At 39.8% G+C, this 19,306-nt stretch overlaps 1 protein-coding gene across 2 annotated transcripts in view; it reads right to left on the bottom strand.

Annotated features, from left to right (window-relative positions):
- Positions 1–19,306, bottom strand: part of igf2bp2a (insulin-like growth factor 2 mRNA binding protein 2a) — a 62,974-nt gene that overhangs the window by 27,678 nt on the left and 15,990 nt on the right. For both annotated transcript variants that reach the window (XM_042495014.1, XM_042495013.1), the window contains exon 3: positions 172–220. In XM_042495014.1, coding sequence (XP_042350948.1) covers positions 172–220 — 49 coding nt within the window. The remainder of the gene's footprint in view (positions 1–171; positions 221–19,306) is intronic.

Genomic DNA, 19,306 nt, shown 5'->3' on the forward strand with positions numbered 1-19,306 from the left:
ATATAGTATAAAAGCTGGTGACTCACGGTGCAGAGACGGGTTTATATGCTACCTGGTGCTTCAACTGGACACCACACACACACACACACACACACACACACACACACACACACACACACATGCATGCACACACACACACATGCATGCACACACAGAGACAAAAAAACTGACCTCCCACTGTAGATGAGGGGGAATGTTCCGGATCTGGATCTTCCGACTCCTGCAGAGATGAGAGACACAGACAGAGAGGATTTAACAGACCTGAACCACACACTCACACACTCAAGAGTTACAGTCTTCTGTTGTGTTTACTGAACAGCCAAACTTCACTCATATACACACATTCAAACAGCTGAGAAGATGTTTTGGTGAGGGGGGCAGAGATGCAGTGTCAGAGCTGAATACGGTGTGTAATCTAACAGTCATCTTAACTTTCTAAAACACCCACAGCTCATTAGACACTATCACAAAACTGTCGCAGAGCTGCTGAAGGAAATGTAGGTGTGTAGGTGAAGACGTTTATTAGACAGCGACTAGCGACTCTCAGTAACACCCTCCTACGAGCGCTATTCTTGTACTACGCTTACTACAAGACTTGGAAGTGACACAAAAGACAGATTAAAGAACAGAGCTAAATGAAAATGGATGTAGTTTGACAACAAGGATGATAACACATATAAACCAATTTTATTACAGATTACCAGAAAAAAAAAAACAAAAAAAAACAGCGATTTCTATCATTTATTGCCACTCCTTCCTAATTTAAAGGATCACTGTGCAGGATTTACTTGCATCTAGTGGTGAGGACTGCAGACTGCAACCAGTTAAAACTCCTCCCATGTGCTAAGCGTGAACTCCCGGTTAGAATTTCTTCATTGTTCAGGAGGTTTTTACCAGGAGCCGAATTATCCGAAAAGGTCTCTTCCTCCCCCCAAAAAACGTACTTGGTGATTTAAACTGGTAAAAACACTGAATAAAGAAGCTTCATGTTAAAAATCAGTGTTTTTCCAACACTGGATGGCTCATTGCAAAGGGGCTGCTAAATACTGTGCCAACATGAAAAACACGAATGACCCTTTCTGGAGCCAGTGTTTGGTTTGTCTTTTCTGGGTCACTATAGAAACATGATGATGCAACATGGCGGACTCTGTAGACAAGGACCCGGTCCCTATAAATGCCTCATTCTAAGGTAATGAAACATTTCTCATTTTCAGGTGAATATACACTGAGGTAAACATACTTATTATATCATATTTTTATTTAGGTAGTTAACAGGATTGGGAGTCACCAGAGGCTCCACAATACAATATTTTTTTTAAAAAACTTTAGTCACAATACAATATTATTGCAATTTTAATCATATTGTGATATGCTGAGTATTGAGATAAAATATATTGCGATTTATTAACTTTATATAAGAGTTAAAATCAAATTTCAAATCAAAATGTATTTTATTATTTTAGTAGGCTTTTTATTTATCATATTAATATTTTTTTAATACAAAAATATGATACTGAGGGTCCATGTTACAATATGATATTGCCACACAAAAATATCACAATACTATGCTGTAAAAATTTTTACCCTGCACCTGGTATTTTAGTAGATTTAGTTTTTAATTAAGAGAATGAAAAAGAAATAGAAAAAAGAAACAGTACCTGTACCCACAAATAAAATCAATTTTAATGAATTTTTTGATACTGTATCATCCCTGTTTTCAGTTCACATTAATTTTCATTTTTATCCTCAATTGGTTGTTGCTTATCAACTTTGTGAATTTGATTTGTGATTATCAACAAAAATGATCAACCCTGAGTGTGACCGTGTCAGCCAGAGAAGACAGACAGGCAAATCAACGTACAAATCGGACACACTGCGTTCCTCTCTGCCCGGTCATTTGGGGATCGAGAGCTTCCACACAGCCTTCCACTCTCCCTCCACTGAGCGTGTCAGCTCAAACAGCACAGCCACATAAACCGCCCGGTGACCACAGGCTGTTAACAACTACATTAATGTGAGAGAGTCCAGCTCCGCAATGAGAGCTGCTGATTTAAAAAGCAGTGAGGCTGGCGAAGAAAAAGCCACACCGCTGAGCAATCATATCCCCCCCAAAAATCATTTAGGGACAATTAGGAGGCATTACAGGAGCGTGAGTGAAGGACGGCGGAATAAAGTGGAGGAGGAAAGGTAAGCAATAACGAGAGGTGGATCTGAGTTCAGGAAGACTCTCCACAGGAGACACAAAGGCATAGATGCAAGCAGATATCAAACACACATAGCTCATTCCTGCCTTTGCATGCATGCGCTCACACACTAACGCACATTTTCTCCGTCTAGGTTTTGCATCTCCAAACACATCCAAAAAGAGCGCAGGTCAGAATTTCCTGTCAGCAGAGAGGAGAGGACGAGAGGACCAAGCTGGCAGCTGGACATGAATGAATGACTCTCTCTGATTGTGCTGCTCAAAGAAGAAAAAAAATAGAGAGGAGGAACATAGTGTCACATGGTTTTTAGGACAACCCTCTCCTTTCCTCTCCCCATCCATCCATCTGGACTTTAAACACTATTGTTAAAAAAGCTGAGGAGTAAATGAAGAAGATGATGATGAGATGAAAGATCATCTCCAATGAAAATCGTGGCTGAGAATTTTCACCTTTGGACTTGCGGATTACTGATGAGTCTCTCTCTCCGAAACACAGGGTTTCATACGTCACATATCTACATCAGCATCCACAGAAATGTATCATAGTGGTGGCCAGATGGGGCCACTGATAATCTTAGGGTGGCAATAAAACCAAAAATCACAACTGAATGTCAGGTTTTGCATTATGCCGTTGAAGTATAACAGCTGGTTAAAAACTATGTCAATATGGAGAAAAACATACTGATGTACTTTGTTACTGTTACTGATTATCTGATGTGCACAGACTACTACCAGTACAGCTACATTTTGAGTTCCACAACAATCCTGATTTTATGTTAAATATCTGTATATACATGATAGGTGATTCAGTGTTCCTCTTTTCCTCAAAAATATGAGCTTTATTTTGAAGGAGCACATTGATTGTAAGGAACAAAACATTTGCTAGGAACAAGCTTTCTCAAGTTTAGAGGACACTCGATACGCATAGAACCCATTTTCATTCTTCGGGGACCCCTTTGAAAATGGCCTTGCCAGTTGTTCCCTCGCCAGATTTTAGCTCAACTTATTTAGCCGCCTTACTGACAAGCTATTCCGACATGGCTGGTACCAATGGATGCCTTTGGTTGTGTATTTTTACAAGATATCAAGCTATCTTAAAAAAAATAGCCCTTCGCAACCTCTATGTTACACATACTAGCACACCACGTAGTTATCAGAGTAATTAGATTGACTTTTGGTTTCACAGGGGATACAAACAGTGGTCTCCTGGGTGAAAGTCCGGAGTTTGTTTAACCGATCTGCTGATCCCTGCATCTCATACCGATGCCACTGTGAATCAGTATCTGATGCTGAGGGCTATTGACCAAGTGTCAGTATTTGATGAGAACTTCAGAACTTCATTAATTATCCAACTGACATTTGTAATAAATAATAGGCTAATAATATGTTTATACAGTTGACTGCTTTTGAACGGATGCCAATATAGATGCTATACTAGTGGTAAAGCAGTAGTGGTTTGATGACGCTACACTAAAGACGAAGGCTCTCTCCTCATTGAGAACATTAGGCACTCTGAAAAAAACGATATGTGGGCACATGCCCTAAATGTAGAATTTTGAAAAACAGAGATGAATTTAATGGGTTTACTCAATGCCAGGACTTTAATATTATTCTACTATCTGAAATATTCTGTACATCTATATCAGTGATTAAAAGATGAATAATAAATAAAAAATATCAGGAAATTTTTTTTAGATCTGTTTTTCCTCTTAAATATATCTCCTACAACACAAACTGAAAGCGGACACAAAATCCCAGAAAACAGAAACAAAACCTGACAATTCCCACTGTGTCCAACCACACGGTGGCCTGCAAGCTTTCTGTCACTGATGGTGGTTTAAAACGAGTGGCTCGATGAAAGATCTCTCTTGGCAACCGGTGCCCAAACAAGGGGTAAACCAATAAAAATCAGCCTGTGCCACTAAAACACATCACCTTTTTCAAACGTAGTAAACAACCTCCTGCCGGCCAAAAGCAGCCAATAGCTGAAAAGTGTTTTAGGCCAAACCTCAAAACAGCCCCAAATGCTGGCATCCCCAAGCTGCCCAATATGGAAACTAAAAGCTCCTTTCATTCAGCGTCGTCTGCTGAAATAGCCCCGTGGATTCTCAGGGCCCTGCTCTCTATTGTGCTTTTGCTAATTGATTTGCCAACTGTAACCTTGATGTAATGTTGCACCACATGACGCTGAATTGCAGCACAGTAATGCCATCCTCTGTGCTGTGAAGAGTTAATAAGCATGCTGGCTGTCAGGTGAGCTGAACTCCTGGAGGACAGATACAAACTTCTTTATCATTGCTGTCCAACTATCTCTACATTAGATTTTTTTTCTGCAGTTTTTTTCTCATTTGCTTGCACATGTTTTAAAGGCCACTCGCTTGTCTGTCAAACTGAAATATGCAGGGGTAGCTCCCTGAATGGACATCTCTCGGAAAAAGTGACAGTGTCTCCCGACAGTTCTTCAAGGTCTCATTTTCAGCATGCCTGTGGCCGCCGGCTAACCATAAGATCACTGCTTTCTGTCAGTCTGTCTGTCTCCACGGTAGGGAGAGGCCCACGATACATGCCACCCTGCAACATATACTATTGTGTGTCTGCAGTGTTTAAGTCTACAGACATTTACGGTATGTCCTCAGGTCGTACGTGTTGCTTTATAATCCGGGAATAACTCAGCGGTATCACATGAAGCTGCAGGCCTCTGCTAATATCTGTTTGTTTGCATTCAAGGTGAACCCAGCGCCCTTTCTCCGCTCCTCCTTTCCCAAAGTCCAAAATGAGCTGCGTAGAAGATACAGACTGAAGTCAACGGTTACTTAATGTTTGTTGAATGTGACCAAGCTGTCTGCTGTTGGTTTGGAGCGGCCTGCCAAGAGGAAAAAAAAAAAAAAGAAAGCCTCTCAATTTCGTCCTTTAAATATCTGAGGGTGGCCATGTTCATTTGAAAAGCTAATATTTACTGCACCCACCTGCACGAGGTAAGGAACCGTGTCTGCGAACACACGTGCATACTAATACACACACATGCATGCAGAGCAGTCGAAGGAATTTTAACCTCTGAAAAGGCGGGCGGACAGAGGGGTGAGAAAGAGGGTATTCATCCCTCGCCAGAGGTGTGCAGTGTTCCTAAAGATGACCATCTGATCATCAGCATTATACATTTAATTTTTTAAACTTTTGTTTTCTACAGTCCCCCGTGATACTCCTTTTACCTTTTGATTAATATTTAACAATTTCGTGTCTCTGGGCCAAAGAGGTTCAGCTGGCCTCATCACTAGTTGTGACTAAGTTTAACCCTTTGAAACCTGAGCAGACTGACTTGATTTCAATTTGAGAAGAAATGACCCTAAAATTAGCACAAAAAAGTACAAGAAATATTAGGGTTGTAAATCACAAGTTTCATCACGATAGGATATTATATTGTCTTGATGATACAGCATTTGCCAATGTCACAATACAATTCTGATTCAGGGACCTGTGAGTGACATGAGATGATATCATGTGACCATTTAACCTTTTCAAACCTGATCAAAGTGGCTTGATTTCTTAAAAAAAACAAAATATGGAAAGCAGGCAATGAGCAACTTTAAAATATAACCCAAAAAATTAGCGAGATTAGTATAAAGTTAACAGAAAATTATCTGAAATTAGCAAAACTAAAGAAACTAAAGAAAAGTAAGAGTAAAAAACTGGAGATTTAAAAAAAAAAAAAAAAAAATTACATTGTTTTTGAGGGTGGGGTTCTTGTGACCTTAAAAAAAAAAAAAAAAAAAAAAAAAATATTATTATATAAGAATTTTCCAAGTTTCTGATTGCCCTTTTCATCATCTTTTTGACAGGAATCAACCCAATTTGCCCATGTGTTAAAGATTAAAATGCCCGTGAAAGGCTTTCTGAACGCAGCACAAAAACACTGATGCCAGGTTTCAAAGGATTAACAGAAGATGTCACAGAAGAAGCAACCACTTCATTTGTTTATGGTCATGAAAGATAAACGAGGACAAACAAAAATTCAGCTCAATAATAGTCGTCAAGACATTTAGGGTCTCGGTTTAGTCTCACACAGAATTTGCATAGCAACTTTTACATTGCATAAATTAGCCTAGCAGTTAGCAAAGTTTAGCTTAACAATTTACATGTATTTAGACCTTTACTTTTTCTTTACTCACCACTGGTTTAGGTCACCGCATCTTCTGACAGAGCAGCACAATTGAATTTTAGCCAACATGCTCGTCTTTTTCAGCCCGATATCGTTGAAACAGAGCAGCTAATGTTGCTAACAGGAAGTTAGCTAAAAGAGACGCCAAGCAGGTAGCCTATGTCGTTAATCCAACGACGTCATTGTTTATAATGCACGTGCCCCGTCTGTTCGCCTATATTTCCCCCGACATCCAAAATGCAGTGTGGAAATACTACTGATGTATTTCCGAGTAAATAACATTATCCTCAGTGTCTTTCTTATGGCTGCCATCATGCTGTTTGATGGTGACGCAGAATTTCAAAATAAAAGCACACCCTAAAGAATAAATGGACCAATGTTTACACTTTACATCGATCAAATTGCATTGTTGATGTTTGAATCTATATATGAATCCTGATCGTTACGCCATATTATCAGAAACAAGGGGAAAATGTTGAGACAACTATGTTTATTTTAAAATTATGTTATTGAAAAGGGAAACATATTTTTAAGCCCGTTCTTGGGATTTTTGTGTTGTTTTTTTTTGTTTGTGTTTGTTTTTGTTTGGTCGGAGTTTTTTTTTATTGTTGTTGCTGTTTTGCTTATTTTCAGGTCATTTTCTTGCAACTTTTACTCTTTTTTTAAATTTTTGTTGGTTAAGTTAGTCATCACCCGCCCATGTTTTTTAAAGAAATCAAGCCAGTTTACTCTCTCCCCCATCTGGCAGTGAGAGTAATAACACAAACACTGTTGAGGTGTGCTCATAGCATATTCCTGCAGGTGAGCTCGCTGAGAGTAATTACTTTTGTGTAAGTCTATGCATTGTTTTTAAGAAAATCCTGCATTGTATATCCTTAACTTTAATCTTTCCTCTGAACACAGACGTTGTTTTTTATCTGGAGCATCCACTCCATAAACTTTTCTCCGCTGCTGCTTGGCCGCTACTGTCTTTCTCCCCTTCTTTATTTTTCTTTTAATCATCATTTCCAACTGTTTTCAACAAACATTGTCAGAATTAAACACTACCATGCACATACAGATGAAGCAGTGAGAAAATAAAACCAAAAGCAGTGCCAAACAGAAAAACAAACAAAAAACATGTCTAACATAAAATAAATAAATTAGGCTCTCCCTTCTTCCTTCCCCTTTTAACACTGGCTGGTTGACGTAAAAGGCAACCCTTCTGGTGTGCTAGCGCAGGAATGTCGCCACAGACACCACACACAAAACGGTATACTGCAACATACAGAGAGCTTTCCCTGGTGGCGACAGGCTTAATCAACATTGTGTTAACTCATTCGGTAAGGGCTTGAATGTAACAGATATATGTAAAAGTCCCAGACTCTAGCTTTAAGAGATAGTGGGATTGCTTCAGTTGCTGATAAATTATATGGTGCATAAATACAAAAAAAAAAAAAAAAACATGCACAGAATAATAATGGGTATGAAGATGATTTTTTTTTTCTCTGTTCCTAACGCATATGATATTGAAAAAAATCATGAATTCAGTCAGTATGAACAATATAATTTGTCACAAACTCTATATGCTGTTAAATCACTAGTGTAACTAAGAACAATAACCAAAAAAAGTATTTAAAAAAAAACAACCTTTTGAGTTCCTTGGATGAGGGCAAAACCTTTTTAACAGAAAATCACATGAGTGAATGATTAAACATTTCCTTCTCTGCTCAAGGTTTCTGTCTAATGAGGCCTTTAAAAGCCTTGTTTACCTTTCCCTCCCTGCTCTGTGCGGATGCCCGCGCTGTCACAGATCGGCTCACAAGGCACGCCGCCTCATGCCCAGCGGGGAGGCTCTCTCTGGACAAATAAAAAGACGTCCTAAATAGCCTTTCAGTCCACCGGCCCTGTCCGGAGCACACCGCCTCACAAACACTTCTGCACACACAGTCACCTCTACTGCACACACAGTCACCTCTTCTGGAAACCTCACACCTAATTGTTTCTACATGGTAAATTCACACGGCTGATAACACTTTTTCTCAATTTAACTGTCATTTTTCTCTCTCCTGTCTCAATTAAGCTGTCAACACTCTCACCTACTGATTCTCAGTGCAGAAGCCTCGGATTAAAAACTGCCTTGCTATAGTTTCACACATATTTGTAATAAGTCAGATTCACTCATTTTGTTTTGTTTTTTATAATAAAGCAGGGATAGGTGTGATGTAAATACTGTGAATCAAAAGCTCAATCCATGGAGAAATGCACACAGTCCATATTCAGAAGATGTGCCTTTAAACAAAGCATCAGGGTTTAAGTAAAGTTGTAATGTCACAACAGTACTATATAAAGGTAGAAACGGCCACTGGAGTGCTGTTACAGTCATTTCCTGCCTGTAAAGACAATGCAGAGATGCAGAGAGCGCAGATGTGGAAGATCAGAGCAGACTGGGCTTTCTGGGGAAGACGGGCTTAAAGAGACAGGCGCTAAAACGGAGCGTTTCAAGCAGAGGGTGAATACAGATGTTTTTAGGTAGACAGTAGGACAAAAATGCCTTTTTTAAAGATACATAAAGGCATGTAAACATGTTGAAGTAGAAATCCCAAATATAAGTATGGAACTGAAAATGAACATAAAATGGGACCTTTAATGCCTAATGAGACTGTTAATTTCTTTTGATAAAATGGTGAGCAAAATAGAAAATCTGTCTTTTACACCCCTCCCTACTGACAAAGCATTTTGTTCCACACTTGATGACAAAGGAAGTCCAGAAAGTCCAGTCCGATGAAAGACTTCATATTGTACACAACATAATTGATGACTTTCAAAATGAAAGATGATCTGGCCCTCATCACAGCCATACCATGCAGATAAAATAGGAAATGAAAACCTCTGTGGTCGTAAATCACACTGGAGGCGTGCAATTATGCACCTATTACATGATCATATTACAAATCCAGTGATATGCACTGTCTAAGCAACACTAATCTGCTTCTTTTATGTGTAATGGTCCGACATTTCAGTGCTGAGTGCAGTATAATGTGATCATCTGACGATCAGCTACATTTACAGTTACATGTATGTGAGCTCTCACAGCACAGTAAAGGCAGTGAAACTCTACTGACAAATCCGTCAGAATCGCTTTCATTTCTTTACATCTTACTGCATCTAAAAGGTCTGATTCATACCCAGTCTGTGGTGAAACAGCACTATCTTATATGGGTCAGTTTGGGTGGGTTGGTCAAATAGTCTGGTGGTCCTTATACACCAACCGCAGACTCGTCTAATCTGAATTAACCCAATTTCTAGCTTTGACCCTTAAGCTCTTAAGCGCCTAAATGCCCTGAAATCTCAAAGAGGAAGCAACAAGTCAACAATATTCAGGAGACCCTACTGTGTGGAAGATGTCCCTCTGCTCTTCTTTTTAAACTCCGGCGGCACTCCCACTGTGTCCCACTCCCTGTTGCTGGATTAAGACGGAGCTCAGGACATTTCTGTGTAGTGCTCCTAAGCACTTCTCTAAGGCCCATCCAATTGTTGTGCAGCAGAGATAACATGTTTTGTATGAGAGAAGTGTCTATGCATTGTTGTTGTCCTTCAGCCACAAAGATGTGGTGCTATCTGTCCTCCAGAAGGACAAACAAACCCTGAAGCAGTTCCTCAGCTCACATTATACCATAGGCTGTATGTAAAGGTGCATACACAGCAACACACAACGTATTTTTAGATGTTGCACCATTTTTTTTCAGCACATCCTGTGCATCCAGTGCTTAGAAGAAATGTATATGATTCAATGTAGACATTAAAATATATATATATATATATACACACTGTATGTGTGTGTGTGTGTGTGTGTGTGTGTGTGTGTGCATGTGTAAAAACCCAACATATTTAGCATTTTATTATAGACAGTGGTAATCTTACACGTCTGTAATTTCCTTGAAAGAGCAATTGTGTATTAAAATAATGAACATAACAACAGTGTTACATTTTTACACTTGTCATTGCAGTCACAGAAGGTCTGAGTGTAAAATGTGAAATTTAACTTCAGGCTAGCAAACACTTAAGCATATAGGAAATGCAAATTTTCCAATAATATATTAATGAATGAACATTTGATTGAGTTTCAGTTGAGATTTTCTTTTAAGGACATTCCTATTTTTCCTTTAATTAATAGCAATAGCAATAACCTTATCCTCAATTTTTTTGAAATTTTAGTAAATTATACTGACATTAAAGGCAGCTAAAATTCACTGTTATCTGAATGTAGATGGTTTTTTTATTATGTTTCAAATTATGCATGCTCATAAGAGATAAAGACTGAAACTGTGATTGAAAGTTCATTCTTGACCCTGAAAACTGTATTTGGCAGGCAATGCTGGCTGCTAAGACTCAACATTTTATTCAACATTGGTAATAGGGCTGCACAGTATGCAAAAAACAAAATCCTCATGATTGCATGATGAGTCATGATTTTAGTGGAAAAGGTAATTTTTTTTGCTAGGATCTGTACCAAACAAGCATGTTCCCTTATGCCTGGAATATGATTTGCAGGCCAGGGCATCTCTCTCGCACCACAATGTTCCATTTATAATGCTATGTTGTGAGACACTTTACATTTATTACAAATATGCTGCTCCTGTGATTTTTGATATGGAAACTGGCCATCTGGTTATTTTGATAATATCTGAGTAATCGTGCAGCCCGAACTGATTAAAGCTCTGCCTGTCACTAAGGCACCAACCACGGCATAACCCTTAACAATGTTTCCCTATAGAATTTTATATACTGTAAGAGGCAGACAGTCAGAGGAAATGCTGCCTGCTGGAAAGACTCAAGTTAGAGCAAAAAAAAGCTTCTTTTTTGTTGCCAGCAGTATTTTCTTGCTAGCAAGTCAAGTAACATTGCCATAGAGGAGACTGGAGGCAATTGCAACACCTTTAAAAACCCTCTTGAACTATCTGAATACCATTTTTATGTATCTCCTTTGAATAAGTGTTGTGCTTGTTGACAGTCAGGAAATATTTTTACAAGCTATGTAAGAGTCCCAAAATTGATTGACCAGAAGTCAAATGTTAGGTTCAATATTCACTCTCTTTTAGCTCTGTTTTTGGTCTCCACCAACTCCGGTGTGAAATATCTGTCTTTTTACCTGCTAAATGCTGCACTATGTTTGCTAGTGACTTACTGTGTCTGCCATTAAAATAACCTGAGAGCTGCCAAGAGCTGTGAGAGTGGACCAAAAGTTATGTGCTAAAAAACTAATCAAAACAATGAACTGAAAGGTGCTAAATGCTCTGTATAGCTAACAGGAGCTGCATAATCTGGTGATAGGGTGGTTCGTCAATCCAAGCAACACCTTTCACATACTGGGCTGCTCATGCACTGCTGTTATGTTTTTCTACAAAAAGTAATGACATTAAATTTGTAAATTTCCCATGTAATGATGTGCCAGTAGTTCGTGCATAACCCACATATTATGACAGGTGCAATCACATGACGAATGTGCTGATGGGAGTAAAGAAGGAAACGGTCCTGAGCGTAGTCAGGAGGAAGGTTGGGGTGGGACTTTTCCCTGGAGACCAATGTTAACTTTACATAAATATGTAACTTAAAGTTCACGCCATAACTTCCTTCATGGGCTAATTCGTAGGAAATCATACCAGCCGTTGTATGAGGATACAGTGAGCATATATGTAGTCACCTGACCCACTGCTGAATGTGCAGCATATTAGTTGAAGCAGCTTTAAGCCTTTGACACCTGAGCAAACTGGCTTGATTTCATTCAATAATGTTACAATGACGATGAACAACTTAGAAAGACATGTCCCAAAAAAAGTGCAAGGATCTAGTAAAAGGCAATAAAATAAAAATAACAATAAATATATATTTTTTGTAACCTAATTTTAAATATATAATTATAAATCTAGTTTTCTTGATTTTTTTTCTCTGTTATTTGATAATTTTCTAATGATTCTCTCTATTGTTAAAGCTAATTTTCAGGTTATCGTCTTGTCACCTTTCACAAAGTTTTGGTAATTTGCTGGAAATTTCATGCCAAGCTGCTGATTGCTTTTTCCCCCCTTTTTTTTTTTAAAAAGAAACCAAACCAATTTGCTCACATTCTCAAAGGTTTAAATGCTTGTGAAAGGTGTTTGAGCAGCACCACAAAAAACTGATGTTGATTCATGTTTCAAACTAACAGTAATAGTAATTTCCATACACTACAATAAAACAGTGTCATATTGGCTGTTTTTGAGAAAACCTTCAGGGAGTGTTTGTGGGGAAATTGCTTATTTCTCCTTAAATTGTAGAGACACCCCTGAGACAAAAAAAAAAAAACCTAAATCAAAAACCAGGCAGTCCTTGGTTCATCTAAAAGAATATACATGCTGTACTAAAATTTCCAAAGTAATAATAAGTGTTACTGGTGACAGTTTCCTTCACATTCAGTCTCATTAAAGCCTTTCATTCCTCCAGGCATTCATTTGCATTCATCAAGGATCTTTCCCCCCATCAAGAAAACAGCCATTGTATCTGCTCTTCTTCATTGTTCCCTCACCACATATTTTTCACACTGATACTGCGGAGTGAACAAAGCTGCCGCTCCACAGTGCTGCTAACCATCTCATCTCAGTGTGTAGAATCAGGTGCCTGCTTCTGTTTTCCCTCCCAGCCCTTGGCGGTTGAGAACTCATCAGAATTCAGCAGGCTTACCTGCCTGTTTCTCTTCATGCATTAGTTTTCTCTGTGGCACCGAGGCGGGGAGCGCAGGCCGAGAGGCAGGCAGGTAGGCACATGCAGCTCTAATGGAAGCCACAGCCTTCCTGTTGACGTGTATCTGCTCCTCACTGTCGACACTCACTCAGCTGCTTAATAGAAAGATGTAAATAGGGAGAGACTGCGTGTTGTTTCTTCATCCATTTGAATGCGGTACAAAGTTCATTGGCGAGGCCTTCTGGTACGCAAGGAAATTTCAAGTAAATTAATATCTTGTATCAGGTAATGATTCAGTGTCACATGATGAGGATAATTACAAGAGACTCAAATTAGATTTCCAGTGACTCAGGCGAAGCAAAACATTCATGTTTGAGCACAGCGTGAGAAACTGTTTACTCTGACTCAGACCGTCCTCGCTCATTATCAACTATATCAACAGAAGCGTTTGTAGGTGTTCTGATTTTCACTGCATGTGAGCTCAAAAATATGCAGATAATATGATTAAAAAATGTAGAAAATAACTATGTACAATATGATAATTCACACACAGACATTTTCTGTCCAAACCCATTTGCATACTGCAGCAGATATAAAATGATTTCCAGTTCTCAGGTGTAATCACTACAAATTAATTTCCAGTCAGTGCTAAAATGCCACGGGGAGCCCAGCTGACACAAAACACATTTTCTCCCGTCACGCCTACTAAGCCAATGAAATGAGTATTTTAAAATGTTCCATTTGCCTATCGCTGTGTCACAATGCATTTCTATTTAATTGAAAACTGTTTGCTCTAACACGGCAACTGTAGGCCCACAGTATGGCTCCGAACATGCATCCACATATTTTAAATCAACTCTGGACGTTTATATTTGGTGCAACATACATTCTTGTTTCAAGTTTATCTAAATGCATGTTTTGCTGATTCTTCCTCCGGCAAATAAACAGAGGCAGGAAACAGTCAATTACTCTGCAGCAGGGAGCTCGTCATTCATAATCACAAGTCAGCACTGTACTGGAGCTCGTGTGTTAATATGATACTACTACCTGGACAATGAATTCTCCAAAGGGGAAATGATATTTGCAAGATTAAATCTCATCAAAACCGCCACGAAACATCCATATGGGGAGCCTTCGGAAACATGCCAACAGATAGAGTAACATCTGCACGCTGAATCCATCCCACATATTTATCTAAACACACAACAGGAAGACGGCCGTTATATACAGGCCAATAGCCAAATGTATCATATTCACTGACAATGACAAAATTACTTTTTAAGCTTACACAGAAATATCTAAAAATAATAAGATAAGCACATAACGCTACATGTATGTACTTATGTTCTCTGCTTTTTGTTATCTTATACCCTGAAATTCTTTGCTAAAATTATCTGTTCTGCTTGCCTTATTATCACTCTATGTCTCTAAGTGTCTCTCCCTTTCTGTTGCTATGTTGAATTGAACTGCTTAGATTATGATTACATCATCCTTAATTTCTTCCATTTGAGTATCATAGCACAGCGTTCTGATTGTTTTTATATTTAAGATGTCAGCACTTTTATTTTATGTCACAAGAGAAACAAAAAAAGACAAAAAGGGACCTTAAAGAGACACAAAACCACAAGACCATAATGACTCCACCAAAAAATGCAAAACCACAAAGTCTGTGTTTTGTGACAAGAGGCGGTAAGGCTTTTTGCATATTTCTATGCATATCCCATAGTCTCATAATCCGCCCATGCTTTTACTTCTTCTCGCTTAGTAAAAAAATGATTATGCAAACATTGTTCATTTCATAATTTTAACTACTGGACACAAGACTTCACAAAAGTCCATTCTCAGTGTATGTGTGCGCTGGAGGTTTCAAGTTTTCATATCAGACTTGTGTTAAGTTTCATTCTGGATCACGATAGTTTCCGAACTACGTGTGATATCAAAAGATCATGCTCCTTCGCACACGTGTTAGACTCACATTTAAGATGTGAAAACAGTCCTCTAGTGTCAAACTCTGCACGTGCATCATTCTGCACAGTGAAGGTCAAACGTCCAAGTGAAGTAACAATAAGCAAAATATGTATTTGAGTGAACGGGAGGGGGGTTTAAAATTAGTTGCCACACACACAAGACCTTGCAACAGCCCTTAAAAAAGAAACACCTAAAACAAAATAAACTAGCTCATTAATGTGATGGGTGAGAAAACAAGTTGCAATAATTTCTGCTTACCATGCACAATGCATACAAACATTCAATCACCTGCAATTATAACATTTACAGTTCATTATACTGGTGCTTAAACCACTTCCCATGCCACGAAGCCACAAGCGTCAGACTAAAAATAATGAAATAAACAAACAGAAAGATGATTCAAGAGGACTTGCAGAGTCATGTGCCATGCTGCTCTGTCCTGTCCTGCGCACATCAAACGCTCGCCTGCTCCTCCACACTGCTCCTCCGCTAACTGAGGGCTCCTCTGAGTCCCCCGTCACAAAGCACGTAGTCAGCACTGTCACTGACAGGCACACAGTGAGCCCACAGGGACACACAGTCACACACACACACGCATATCTAACACAAACACACACTAATGTATAGCCGACCGGTGTGCCTACTTTTCTCTACATGCACACACTGATGTATTTTCTGTGTCTCACTCACACACCTCAGTGCTAAGAGCTACTGACAGGTGGATACCAGCTCATACTGCGGCGGTGCAGTGTGGGTCCGCTGTTAGCTGCTCCTCATGGCTGCTTCTGTTTCTTTATGTTGAGTTGTGCAGCTTGCTCCTTAGGTCTCATCCTTTAATCTGCCGACCATGAGGTATTATACTGTAGCTGGAAGGCTGAGCCCGCCTGCCATAGGTGTAGGTCCCGGCAGGGTTAACCTGGATCAATACCGCACGCGCACCACTCAACATTACGAAAGCCCTCAAACTGTTTCCCTGCCTGCTTTCCTCCCTGCCTGTCTGCTGCTACAGTCTGTCTCTCATCGTCCCCTCTCTCTACCCGTCTCACTGCTCCCTCCAGCTCCCTCTGGAGAGCCAGCTTTACTTGTTCACACACACATGAACGCACTACCTCCTCTCTTGTTTCCCCTCCCCCTGTCTGCGGGGAAGTTCCTCGCAGAGTGAAAACACGTAAAGCAACTAGCAGGAGGTGAGTGAAGATTCATCCACTGAGAAACACTGACGAGCCTGGTCAATAAGCAGCATATTTAAAAACAAATAAACAAACAAACAAACAAACAAAAAAAACCCTGCCAGTCACAGCTGCTGCCACTGAGGAGTCCTCGCTCTCCAAACAGCAGCCGAACAAAGCTTTTGGAAACAGCAAAACGCGCACCGTGTTTCTCAAACACAGGGTCAAGAGCCGGTGCCAGGCCGGGAGACACTGTGCATGTGGTGGAGCATGAGTTTAATTCAAGCTGTGTGTTTGATTTTGATTGTGGTGCCTTAATGCAAAATGACTCTTGATAAATTTAAGCACATTTTAGGGAATCTGAAAAATAGCACTCTTGGTTCATTTTTTTGTTTTTACTTCATTTTAGATAGTTTGGGGAAATCAAATTGTAAACACCCTTTGTGTTGCTTGACAGTTGCCTGGTTCAGTTTTTATTAACTTATATTATTTATTTTAATCTCAAACAGACTTTTACCTGCTAAGATAAAGGAAAGAATAAATAAAAATTAAGGTAGAAATGGCAGAATTTTAATCAAATGGTATTAATTTAATTCAAGTATTTGAATTACCACATTTTTTAGACCTGAAACAAGCCAGTTAATTGATTAGGTGATTGACAGAAAATTAATTGCTGCCAATTTTGATAATGTGCTAAACATTTTTCAAACAAATAAAGTGCTGGTGCCGGCTACTTTAGTGTCTTATGTCATTGTAAAAACAAAAATTGTCCCCTGGAAACATTAGATCAACATTTTTCAATATTTTCTGACATTTTACACAACCAAATAATTAATTAAACAAAAACAAAAAACAACAAAACAAACATAAATTGTACTGAAAATGATTGTGAGTCACAGCCTGGAAATAGTTATGCACTCACAACAGATATTAGCCAGAAGTTAAGAGTATCATCTATTTATCGATTTGATTCCATTTTAATTTGACATAAACCAGTTTTAACATCACAAAAAACTGACGCCTCTCAAAAATAAACATGCAAGTAAAGGACAACAGAGCCACTGATAGATAAGAACAGATTAAATGAACTGCAGACCAGCAGCAATTTTACACAAGTGAGTGAAGTGTAGTAAAGTAAATAAAGTGCGGTAGCCCCGATAAGTCATCAACAGATTAACAAGGCGGTGGGATTATCTATATAGGACGCTCTTGTGTGGGTTGGGGGTGGGGGGGGTGGGTTGGGGGGGGGCAGTACAATCGGGTTTAAGGTTAAAATTACATCAATAGGCAGTTCTGAGCATTAGACAGACTGGATTATATTTACTGACTGCAGAGGGTGAGAGTGGAGAGGTGCAAAAATGAGCGTGGAAGAAGAACACACTACTGTTTATCTCACTGTCGTCAGTTAAAGAGCCGTTTTTTAATTGTCTGTGGGTGACCAGCTGGGTGGATTCAAATGCACCAGGGCCTCCAATACATTAATTACATACGTAGTGCTCCTCCCAAAACCTTGAATCATCTTGTGTCATGTGACTCACAAGTGGCTGAAGTGGCATTATCCCTGTCAGACTTTAATCCTGCGGCTAAAACGGCTCCAAATCCTGACCTACTCTCTGAAATGAGGAGGGGGCTTGAGAAGGAAGTTGTGGCTGGTTCAGATTCAGAGCTGCGCGTGTGTTTCAGCGACAAGTTTGGCCTGTGCGCTGTGTGGGAATGTAATATGAAGACTAATTCAATTATCGGAGATGCTCACAGGGTTGCCAGCCTTGATCAATATGCGATAAATACTTGAGTAAATATCCTGAGTTGACATCGATATCTCAAGTGTGGAAGCTTGAGCTCCACTGCAGAGGGGAGCGGGTGGAAATGCCTGTTGTGTGGGCAGCATTTAAAGTGAGACAGAGAAGGCAAGGGAGAATTATTGGTGATTGTGAGAAAGCCTGAGGGAAAGGTTTGTTGTTGGTACTTCTTCTATATGTGACTATAAGGCGCTCAGAGGAACCAGGACGTCTGCCGAGTCGCTGCGATTCTTCAACTCGCAAAAAAGCTGCAGCCTCCGCAACGCTTTGTTTGTTTATTGTTTGTCTCCCAGGTTTGATTTTCTGACAAAATCCTACAGTTTGTGAATGCAACAAACACACGGCGTAAAAACAAACATGTCGGGGTGTCACCTGAGGATCATTATAGAGGGATTAATAACAATAAGAGACGGTCTCTGTTTTGCTAGACAGGATATTCAAGGGTGCAGTCCGCTAATTTAACAACTATTTCCAGCCCTGTACTCGGGCTTACGACTCTCCTCCACGCAGAAACACCAAAACAAATCTGCAAGCATTTACAGGCGGGCTGCTTTCATCATTCCTGGCAGAAAACAGGCTGGTTCCCCTCTTTAACAAACACCATGTCTAAGTTGAAGGGGCTATTAGGAGCGAGGGCTGACCTGAAAACCTGGACGCTCATTCCTTAAGACAGCCACAACACAACTGTTCTGAAAAGCACTGAGTCAGTGTGAAGGCCTGGCAGATCTGAGCGCAAATAATAAGATTGTTCGTCATGATCGGATCTCTCTGTAGCAACATCTGCAGTGGTGGGCTGTGTTTTATAAGGACGCTAAGAACCCGCAAAAAAATGGTCAATGTTATGAAAAGCAAATCAGAGCTGCAGTTTGTCTGGTGGCATTTCTGTTATGTGCAGTGACGTTTGATCAAATCAGAGCCCCTCTGTGTGTGTGTGTGTGTTTGTGTGGACTTGGGTTGTGAATCATGAGCCTTGAGCACAGGGGATACGCCAGCTTTGATGATGTGCGGTGACGGGGAGGAAGCAGCCATACTGTAAATGCTCTACAAATGCCCGAGGTGGCCGTGCATCCATCAAAGGGTGCAACGACTACAGATGACAACAGAAAGAACAAACACAAGTCCTGTTAAATTAGACTTTTCCTCTAGTGAAGCATATTTGATGGATCGTATTTAGCCGGTCCACATCTTCACCGCTGCCTCTTTGACATAAAACTTGCCTTTGAAGCTTGTCATTCTATATCTCTGTAATTTATTCTCCCGCAACGTCAAGCGACCGGAAACTGGCCTGCCTGGAGTCACTCCTCACACCACTTAA

Source organism: Plectropomus leopardus, chromosome 10 (assembly GCF_008729295.1).
Source record: "Plectropomus leopardus isolate mb chromosome 10, YSFRI_Pleo_2.0, whole genome shotgun sequence".
NCBI classification, from domain to species: Eukaryota; Metazoa; Chordata; class Actinopteri; order Perciformes; family Serranidae; genus Plectropomus; species Plectropomus leopardus.